The sequence below is a fragment of the Mesocricetus auratus genome, unplaced genomic scaffold (assembly GCF_017639785.1).
Source record: "Mesocricetus auratus isolate SY011 unplaced genomic scaffold, BCM_Maur_2.0 Super-Scaffold_100707, whole genome shotgun sequence".
Classification (NCBI taxonomy): domain Eukaryota; kingdom Metazoa; phylum Chordata; class Mammalia; order Rodentia; family Cricetidae; genus Mesocricetus; species Mesocricetus auratus.
In genome coordinates, this window is record NW_024429269.1 from 16,415,751 (window position 1) to 16,426,624 (window position 10,874).

The window sequence follows — 10,874 nt, forward strand, 5'->3', positions numbered from 1 at the left end:
CTTCCTTCATTCGTCCTCTTCTCTGCACAGCTCCAGTCCAGGATGATTCTACTGCTAGTATTACAAAGCCCATCCCAGAAGACAGCCCTTCCTTTGGGCACTGGGACTTATCCTCTAATACTTGGCAACATTCCAAACTAACTGAAATGCACAACGGAACAATGGCTAGGCTGGTGGAACCAACCACTGGGCACAGTGCTTTACCTTGCACACTTCTTTCCCCTGCCCACCTCCTGGTAACAGCATCTGCTCAGAGATAAAGTCTAACAATTTTACACAATCCCCCAACCATTCCTATAAAATAATAGTCCTTAGAAAGTGTTAACCCTCTATATTTACCATGTACATTTTTACATCAATTAGTACATGTGGGCACTTGCATGCCACTGTACTTGTATGGAGGCTACAAGACAATTAGTGAATCTGTTTTCTCTTTTATCATGTGGGTCATAGAGCACAAACTCAGGTCACCAGCTGGGTGGCAAGTGCCTTACCATCAGTCCATTATGCACATTTTCTTACTGTTTTGAGACAAAGTCTATGTCTCCCTGGCTGGCCTGGAACTCACAAGATCCACCTGCCACACCAAGTCTATTATGTACTTAAAAATCTAAAGACTAGATGTTTCCAATAACACTTCTACTTCCCCAGCATACGTACAGTGCAGAGCAGTAAATAAACTGCTTATACCTACAAATAGCAATGTTCTGGTATAGAACCTCTCCCATCTCTCTCAACCCAGTTTATGTAACTGTTATGTTTTTAGGTGGGGGATATAACAATTTCACTTCCTAAGAGTTTTCCCTTTGAATTTTAACACAACTTTAAAAACACGTATTTTCACTAACTCTACTCTGTAACACACTGGCAGCCTCTTCACTATCTAGGAAATCTAAGTATATTTGGACTTGTTATCTTCTGTATACAGCACACTTTGCACAAATAAGATGCACAGACAAAAGGACAATGACAAATCTTGCATTACCAAAACTTACATTAGGATTAGGCCCTTCATACACTCTCTTTCTTCCTCTCTCTCAAACTAGCACAAGTCTATATTGCTCACAAGTGATTTTAGCCTTCCATTTCCCAAAGACAGCATTTCATCACAAGTATAAACAGGATAATCTACAACATGTATTATTTACTACATCTGTCTTTAACATACTTTGTGCACTTCTAAACACCTAGAAGGTCTAGATGTTTCAGATGAGGACATAAATGTGTCCCGTATATACAGAGTACTGTTGAAACCACACACAGGTAACAATGGGTGGATCTCAAAGTGTCTTCTGAGAGCGTTCTGATCTCCCACCTCCCCTGTATCACATGTCACAGGACCTAACACTTGGATGAGACTTCAATAACCCCTTTCAGAAGACAACTTTGTATGATTTTAACACAGAGTATACAGAATGGCCTAGTTTACTAACTCTATTTTTGTCATACACTGGCAGTTCCTTTAATGCCTACAAACTAAAATTAGGACTCCTTTGTCCAGTATGTACAATATATACAGTATAGCAAGGCTAAATGAAATGTATATATAGGGTGATGGATAAGCTAAAATTATCTAGCACACTAATGGAATCTTTTTGCAGTTTCTTCCCCCTCCCCTCCTCAATCCATTGAACAAGTTCTCAGAGGTGGATTAGCAATTCTACTTCTAAACATAGTACCTCCGGTTTTACAAAAACTATTTACACAAAGTTTTATTCTACTACTTCTACTTTTAAATGTATCAAACACTTTTAAAATATCTAGAAATAGTAGATATTTCATGTGAGAACTTATCTGCTATTCACACTGTACTGGCAAATGAAACTGTACGTAAAGCAATGGTTATTTGAGGCCTCTTCTAAATGTAACCATCTGGGCTTTGACCCACTTTCTTCTTTTCTCCCTTCTCTCTGCCTTCAAACCAGTAGACAGATACAGGCATATACAATGCTTAGAATTGATGAATAATTTGATATCCCCAAATCATTTACAGAGCAATCTTTCCTATAAATTTTAACAGTGTACACAATGTGCTAATTTTACTACTTTGTCATATATTGGCAACCTCTTTAACATTTAGAGACTAGAAGCTGAAATTTTTAGACATATTTGTCCATTATATACAGTACACACAGCAAAACAAAATATAAATATATAGAAATGACATCTGAGAGGTCCCATATGAAAACACTAGTACACGACCTTGCTGCCTCCCACTACTTCCTCAAGAGCACTGAGGAAGGACAGACAGAACTGCTCACAGAGGAGTTCATAATTCCACCCCCAAAGGCAGCGTTTCGTTAATTTTAGTAAAAAGATATTTAAAAAGTGATATTTTACTACCTCTACATTTAACATATGTTGGGCACTTCTAAACATCTAGATAGACCAGATGTTTCAAGTAAGGACTGTTGTTCACTATGTACACAGCAGTCCCGTAAACGGTATAATTAACAAGAGTAGTAATTAAAAATTTTTAACACAAAAAGAAAAATGTTAACACAAAAGTACAAAATATTGTTCTACTACCTCTTCTTTGTCATACACTATCTACCTCTTTAACATCTAGAGTGATAGATGTTGAAAATAGCACTCCTTTATCACACACACACACACACACACACACATACATACATATATATATATATATTATGTACACAGCAAAGCCAAACAAAATGGGACAGTGGTTTCTTTTCCACCCATGGAGCACAATGACTTAGAGCTTTACATTTCCTCCTCCTAGAAACCGAGGGACAAACACAATGCAGTCAACTCAGGAGGGCTTTGTCTATTCCTCCCCAAACAATATTTCAAATGAATCCTAACAAAAACGTATTTACATAATGTGTTGTTTTACTACTACTGCTACTTATAAAATATATCAGGCACTTTAGAGTATCTAGAAAGATCTTTTCCAAAAAATACTTGGCATTGTCAAACACACACACACACACACACACACACACAAACACACACACGGAGGGGCGGGGTTGAAATGAATAAAATGTATACGCAATAGAACACCAAATAAAGACGTCTTCACACAACCAATCTGGATCCGTACCTCTTCCTCCTGCTGGGTCCTCTAGCCTATTGAACAGACAAGGACGAGTGTTGCTCCTGGGGTCTTTTCTAGATATGGCTTAAACAATTACATTGCAAAGTCACTTCTGGAAGACACGTCTACAATGTTTTTTTAAGACGACTGGATATACACATGTGATTCCTACCTCTACTTTATGCTGTGTCGGCAATCACTAAAGCTACATGCCCAGATTTAGCCAAAGGTCTCTCTAAAAGGGTTGGAGGAAAGGTTGAGAGCAGCTTTTTCATATTATATACAAGGCCTTCTATGGCGGAGGGCAAATCTTCGCCAGCGTTTCTGACTGGCTGCATGTGACATCTCCTTCAGGCTTCTTTCTGGTGGAAGGAGGACCCGGGGCGCCCCCACTAGGGAACCTTCCCCCAGCCGCTATGAGGGGCTCGACTCACCTTCCTCTAGGACCTTCGAGGCCTCAGTTCTTCCAGGTCCTAGGGCTACTCAACCACGCAGTTCGCTCCCAGCGATGGTGGAGGGCTTCTGCCCAGATCTGCCACCTCAGGCTGCAGAGGCCCCGAAGAGCCAACCTTGGCCTTCGAGTGGCCCCCATTCTTTCCGCCATGCCAGCCAACACCGGAAGAAGACCTTGAAGGCCTGCCTGGAGCTTCTCCATGGGCCTGGCCCTGGAGAGCAGGGGTCCAGTGGGGTCAAGGAGGCCGCGCGCAGAGGTCGCCGCCATTGCGGGGCTTCGTTGGAGGAGGAAGAGTCCCTGTAGAATCCACTTGGCCAGGTTGGTGTCTGCTGTGAGGCCTGGGGCTCCTAGGGTCCCAACGACACAGACCGAAGCTGTTCCTGGGCCCCTGGCTCACCCGGCCCAGGCCTGAGGTGGTGGGGCCCCGGAGGAAGGAGGCCATAGTCCCTAGCTTGCCAAGCACTCTGCCGGAACTGTCTATGTACTCCTGATGGAATTTTTCTTTGATGAATATGTAATGTCTTTCAATGTCTCTTCTGATTATGTTTAGTTTGAGGATTTATTAAACAGATATTCAAATGGCTACACTGACTTGCTTCTTAGGTCCATTTGCTTGGAGCATCTTTTTTCCCCTTCTTTTATTGGGTGTGATATTTATGCTTAATGTTAAGGTGTATCTCTTGGAAACAGCATAAGGAGGGTACTGTTTTGTTGGGGGAATGTAGACAATTTGACATTGAGAGATGTCAATGAGCAGTGGTTTTTGATTCCCAGTTTTTCTTGTGGCAGTGGTGATATATTTCTTTCTCCTGTTCTGTGGTTTGTTTGTTTTCATAGGTGTGGCTATTGTTTTCACGTTGAAGTCTTCCTTCTAGTGCCTTCTCTAGGGCTGGGTTTGTAGATAAATTGCTATGCGATTATTCTGTACACTGTATGTATTGGTCCCATTGGTTGATGATAAATGTTGTTTTACCGATAGTCAGGCAGGATAAGATTAGGCAGGACAACCGGGCATTGGTGGCGCACGCCTTTAATCCCAGCACTTGGGAGGCAGAGGCAGGAGGATCTCTGTGAGTTCAAGGCCAGCCTGGACTACAAGAGCTAGTTCCATGACAGCCTCCAAAGCCACAGAGAAACCCTGTCTCGAAAAACCAAAAAAAAAAAAAAAAAAGATTGATTAGGCAGGACAATCAAACTGAGGATTCAGATGAGGAGGGACAGAATCAAGAGAGACATAAACCCATCACCAAAGAAGCAAGATGTCAATGAACCTATAAAGCCACAGGCACATGACAGTGCATACATTAATAGAAACTGGTTAATTTAAATGTCAGTGCTAGTTAGATTAAGCCCGAGTTATTGTCCAAATACTTACAATTAATATAAGGTTCTGAGTGAGTATTTAAAAGTGACTGCAGGATGAGGCCGAACAGAAAAATGTCCCTTTACAGTAGATTCTGCATGAATATATTACTCCATGAATGTGACTGAAATTTTGCTGGGTATAGTAGTCTGAGTGGCACCTGTGGTCTCTTAGAATTTGTAGAACATATGCCAAGAGTATTCTGGACTTTAGATTATCTATTGAGAAGATAAGTATTATTATGATTTGTCTGCCTTTATATGTTATTTAGTTCTTCATTCTGTACATTAATCATTAATTATTAAGTGTCATAAGACTTTCTTTTATGGTCCAATATGGTTAGTGATCTGTATAGTCCATGTGCCTTGATAGGTATCCCCATTTTTAGGATTGGGGAAACTTTCTTCTATGACAATATTTAAAATATTTTCTGTGCCTTTGACCTGGGCTTCTTCTCATTCATCTATGCCTATTATTTGTAGATTTGGTATTTTCAAAGTATCTAGATTACATGGATATTTTGTGCCTAGATATTCCTAGATTTAATACTTTTTATTCTTCCTGTGTTCTTTTTAAAATAATACTTCGTTATTTATTTTAATCCACAAACCAGTTTCCCTTCCTTCCTCTCCTCCCTTCTTTGACCAAAGTATCTATGTCTTCTATCATATCTTCATTAACTGAGATTTCTTCCATCTCTTTTAATTTCTTAGTGAGTCTTGCCTCTGAGCTTCCTGCTCGAGTTACTAAATTTTTGGTTTCCACTCTTCCCTCACTTTTTGTTTTCTTTATTGACTCTATTTTACTTGCAAGTCTTGACCTATTTTCCTCATTTTATTTCATTGCTTGCTTGTGTTTTTATAGATTTTTAAGGGATTTATTCATTTCATCTTTCAAGACCTCTAACGTACTCATAACATCTATTGTGAAGTGCTTGTCTCGTGCTTCAGCTATACAGCATTTCTCAGGGATGATGGTAGTTAGGATTCTGAGCTTTAGTGGAGACATTTCATCTAGCTGTTGTTGACTGTTTGCATGCGCAGTCTAGGCATTGGGGTTTGGAATTACTGTGATTCTTGGTGCTGATATTTCATCTTTTTAATTGTTTCCTGTTCTGTTCTTTGGTTTTTCTTGCCCTCTCTGGCTCTTAGGAGAGTGTAGTGACTGTGGCTTGTCTGGTAGGCTGAAATCCTGGCAGGTGTGGCCACTAAGGTTCTAGATATAATGTGTGTCTTGGTATTGGGTGCTGAAGCTTAGGCCTGGAGAAGGGCTACAAAAGGGCTGGGGTGAGGAGACTCACAGTGGGGAGGAAATCAGGGTGTGCCAGTAGGATCTTCTTAGTGCTCTGAGAATGGGGACAAAGTAAGACAAGGGGCCAGTGTAGGCAGTTAGCTACAGAGCTGGGTATTGGATTCATGTTGGATTTAGAGAAGGAGAGACATGAAAACTCTGAAGATCACCTACTCCATCCAGCCTCCCTTTCTCCTTCTTTTCTAACCATATTTCTTTATTATTAATCTTGAGGTAGGAAGGGTTGTAACCCTCTGATAACCTCTCCTTCCATAGCATTAAGTAGTAATTATCACCACGTTTTCTGACATATTTAGCTCTCTGTGAATAACTTGGGACAGAGTTGCATGCAACAATATGAAGACAATGATTTGTATATAGAGATCAAGACAACTGACCATTTCATTGTTTCCAGGGCTCTCCTGTGAAATAAGTGTGACCCTCCATAAGGAAACGTTGATTCCTAGGGTTGCAGTTTCTCCTATGAAATCCAGCTGTGGTAACATCCACTTCTTGTTCTTCGCTGACCAATTTGTGATTTCCACCAACCAGAGAATTATTGGGGTACACAGCACAGACTTTGTAGAAAACGGAGTCATCTGACAGGCAGATCATCAGAAGTCAGACTTTCTTTTGCTTCTCAGAGCTTGTGCTCAGCTCCCCCTGCAGATTGTGACACTGTGTCACTCAGAGCACAGTAGTACACAGCCGAGTCTGACTCTTGGACTGAGGCTTTCTGCAAGTGGAAGGAAGTGGATTCTCCATCATATGTAGCTTCAAAACCTCTGCTGCTTCCCTTGTTGTTGGCTGTTGTGACTTTCAAAAGCAGATCTGGCCCTTCTCCAGGATATTGGACATACCAGAAAAGAGTTGGGTATGATGTGGTTGAATAAGTGCAGTTTATAAATAGAAAGTCATCTTCCGAGAGAATCACTTGACCTTGCTTCTGGGTCACTGAGTCTCCATCAGTATTCCCTGCATGAAGAAGAGGGTATCTATGTTACATTAAGGACAAAGTTCTTACATGGTTAAATATTTTTGTGACATCATAGAAGAAAGAGCACAAATTTTAAGTCATTTCACTTACCTAGTATGAACAGCAGGATCACAGTCACTAGAGCTGGAGAAGTGTTCATCTTGTCACCAAAATAATATTCTTGACTCTTCACATGAAGAAATAATGAAATAACATCAAAAGATGAACCTATGAAGTTTATATACACGGATAATGATCTAGTGTAAGGAAACTCCTCCCCCTGGTGGGCACAGACTAAGCTAGGTTCTTGCTTACCTTCTGGAAGTCAGCAATGTTCTCTCATCCTTGAAATCATTCATAAGGCACATGTCAGACTTCAAGTGGTTCTCATCAATGTAAAGAACATAAACAATGACCATTCAGTGTTATCTATGTTAGGATTCGACCTAACATGAAATTGTTGTAGTGGAGCAAGTTAAGGTTTCTCTTTTGGTCTTCACAATATGATAAATTGAATGCAAGAAGATTTTACAAGTTCATTTTACCAGTTTATTTTCCCTGAATCAAATTTGTATCAAAATACTGTGTGGACCCAGAATTATGGCACAGCACTTTAAGTACTTGCAGAGGACTCCTAGTTTGTTTCGTAGAACACTCATAGTGGTTCACAACCATTGTAACTCCAGGGGATATGAATGTTTCTCCTTAACTCCTTGGCACCAGACATACCTGTAGTACCTAAACACAGATGCAGGAAAGACACTCATGCACATGAATCTTTAAAAATTTATTAAAGTTGTTATAAAATGGAATAAAGACTGGCCCTAAGAACATGTAATCACTAGAAACTTACCTCCCAGAAATTTGATAAAATGCGTTTGTGCTACCCATTTACTTAGGAGGCTATTGGTGCCATGAAGCAATATTTGAAGATTAACTCTACAAGACAGACACAACAAAGGAAGCAGTTGTGACTGTCATGCAGGACTCACATGTTGTGCCATGCTCTGCATCAAGCATAGGATGTGACATTTTCTTAGCTCTGCTCTGTAAATGCCATTGTGACCAGTGTTGTGTGATATTAGTAATCAGAAAAATGACTATCATTTGACATTGGGGAGACATTTGTGACTGTTCCTTGTGGACCTGACAAGGCATCCCAAGGAGCCAATTCACATAAGTGTCTTAAGAAAGCTTCCTTCAAGCATCAATGCATTTACTCATGAGTCTAGCTTTCATGGCTTCCATGTTTCTGTGGGAGCTCCTTCTACTCTTTAACTTGGTCTTAGTCATTTTCCTCAATGATTGAATTAGCCTTCTCATAAAGCTGTTCTTTCAAACCTTTGTCCACACCTGTTTCCTAATTCTTGGGACTTCTTAAGTTAGTAATGTAAATGCCAGCCTTTCTCTCAAAACCCTTGTGTCTTACAGTTCAATGTAGTGAATATTGAGTCAATTGGAATTTTCCTCACTCAGGACTTCTGTAGTTGTTTCAGAATATGCTCTTCATACTGATTCCTATGAAAGATGCAGAATCATGTATTAAATCATTTTTTCTACTTTTGGCAATTTCATAGCCATAGCCTTTGTACAATTACCATTCCAGTTATGTACCTTCCCCAAAGAGCAGGCCTCAATTCCAGCAAGAAATCTGTTGATTGCCCCTAAAAAACCAGTCATTTCACTATTGCACCACTGGAAAGATCTTGTTTATTAGTTTGGTCATTCAATCAACTAATAATTTCACTGAGGATGTATCTTCCCTAACAGCTTTGATATCACTCTGGCACCATAAAGGAACCCTGAAGAGAATTTTCTAGCTATGTTATTATTTGATTTATCTCCATGTTTTATCAAAGTATGTGGTGTCTTTCTTATTTGATTTATCTCAATGTTTTATCAAAATATGTGGTGTCTTCTCTCAAGGAAACCCACACAACTAACTTTGGAAATTTCATTTAAAAACTTGTATCTGCTTGAAATAAAATGATGTCTGGTATGCCTTGCATACCTTGCATTACCTGCTGTACTATTTGCCCTCCATCACCATGGTTTTTCCTCTTCCAGTGGCCCTATTGTAGCTTCCTGGCTTCTACATAGACTCCACTGTAAACACAAAAATCTAAAGATGTGAAGCTTGGATTCATATATGAGAGATAACCTGTTATTTTACTTTCTAGGCGTGGGTCACACTAACTTGTTTTTTTGTCAGATCACTTTATCACAGCAACAGAAAGCAAACTAGGACAGGTGTAATAGCAAAGCCTAAACTCCTTGTCTCCAAATAATTTCAGAATTGTCTAGATTGACTGAAGCAGACTTGTGCTGTAATCTCCATTAGATCTGATGATACCAGGACTGCAAATAGCTGACTGTTTTCTACAGAGAGGTGAGCTAAAAATATTAACTTCTCATAGATTGCAACTCTATTATATATCTCGCTTAAGGAGCTTTCATAACGCTACTTCATCCAAATCAGAAGTGGCCATATCTATTCTATAATGCTTTGTTAACTGGGACAAAATTAATTAATTTTGGACTTATAAAAGTCCTTTAAAGGTTTGCTTTATTATTACTTGGGTGTATGTTTGCATGTCAGTGTGTATGTCTGTGCATGGCATGCAGGTGTCCATGGATGCAGGAGGACATTGGAGCTTCTGTTTACATGAGGTTGTACAGTCTCTTGGTATGATTAGTTGGTACTGAAATCTTGTCTTCTGCAAGAGCAGGGAGTTCTCTTAATTGCTGAGCCATTTCTCCATACTTCTTTTTAGTTAGTCTTATTTTAAAAGTTAAATGGTTTGCAATTAAGACACTTGCTGCTATTCAGAAACCTCAAGTAAAATTCCCAGCAGGCCAATGGCAGCTAACAACTATCTATAACTACAGTTGCAGGACATATGATGTCTTCTTCTGACCTCCATGGACACAAGACACACGCACAAAAACACACACACACTATTTGTAATAATAAAACCTTTCTTTTAATTGGAAGAGGATGTGTCCTTTGGAACTGGACTCCACAACTCTGCATTTTAAATGGTTGTGGTTTTCTGTAGGAGTCTCCATCTATTGCAAAGAGAGGTTTTGTTGATGAGGGATGAAGACTACACATACCTACATGCCTGTGGGTATAAGGCTAAATGTTGGTGAGAACATATAAGAAAAATAAACCTTAAACACTACTACTGGGATTGTACACTTGTACAAGTACTATAGAATCAATATGAAGACTTGTCAAAAACCAAATATAGAATTACCATATGACTCCATAGTACCACTCCTGTGTATGTTCTTGAAGGAATAAGGATCATCATAAATGGAGAAATCTGCACATTCATGTTTGCCACAACTTTTATTGAAATCCTTCCATAGACTTAGCTAGATAAACTAATGAAAAGCAGCACCTTCATCAGCAGGCCAAAAGTTTGTCCTTCCCACTGGCTTTTATATGATATGAATCCTGATGAGGTGGTGCTTTAAACCTGTTCATGATAAAGACATCACTGAACTTTGTGGTAATTACCTCATTAATATGGTTTTTGACCAGTTCATCAGACAAAGCCCAAGAAATTCCCCCTTGGTTGCTTTTTCCCAACTAGCATAACACCAGAAATGCTTAAATGATGGTAATCAAAGAGTTGCCCATATTTAAGATCTTAACTGATCATAACCTCCACAAATCTATACAATCCTCAGAAGATGAGAACTGACTCCAAATCCTTGAGATGCA

At 39.6% G+C, this 10,874-nt stretch overlaps 1 gene segment (V, D, J or C); it reads right to left on the reverse strand.

The window, feature by feature from the left end:
- Positions 1-6,805: 6,805 nt before the first annotated feature.
- On the reverse strand, positions 6,806-7,301 carry LOC121137806. The segment is given in 2 exon segments: positions 6,806-7,140; positions 7,253-7,301. Coding segments are annotated over 2 exon segments (384 nt in total).
- Positions 7,302-10,874: the final 3,573 nt, after the last annotated feature.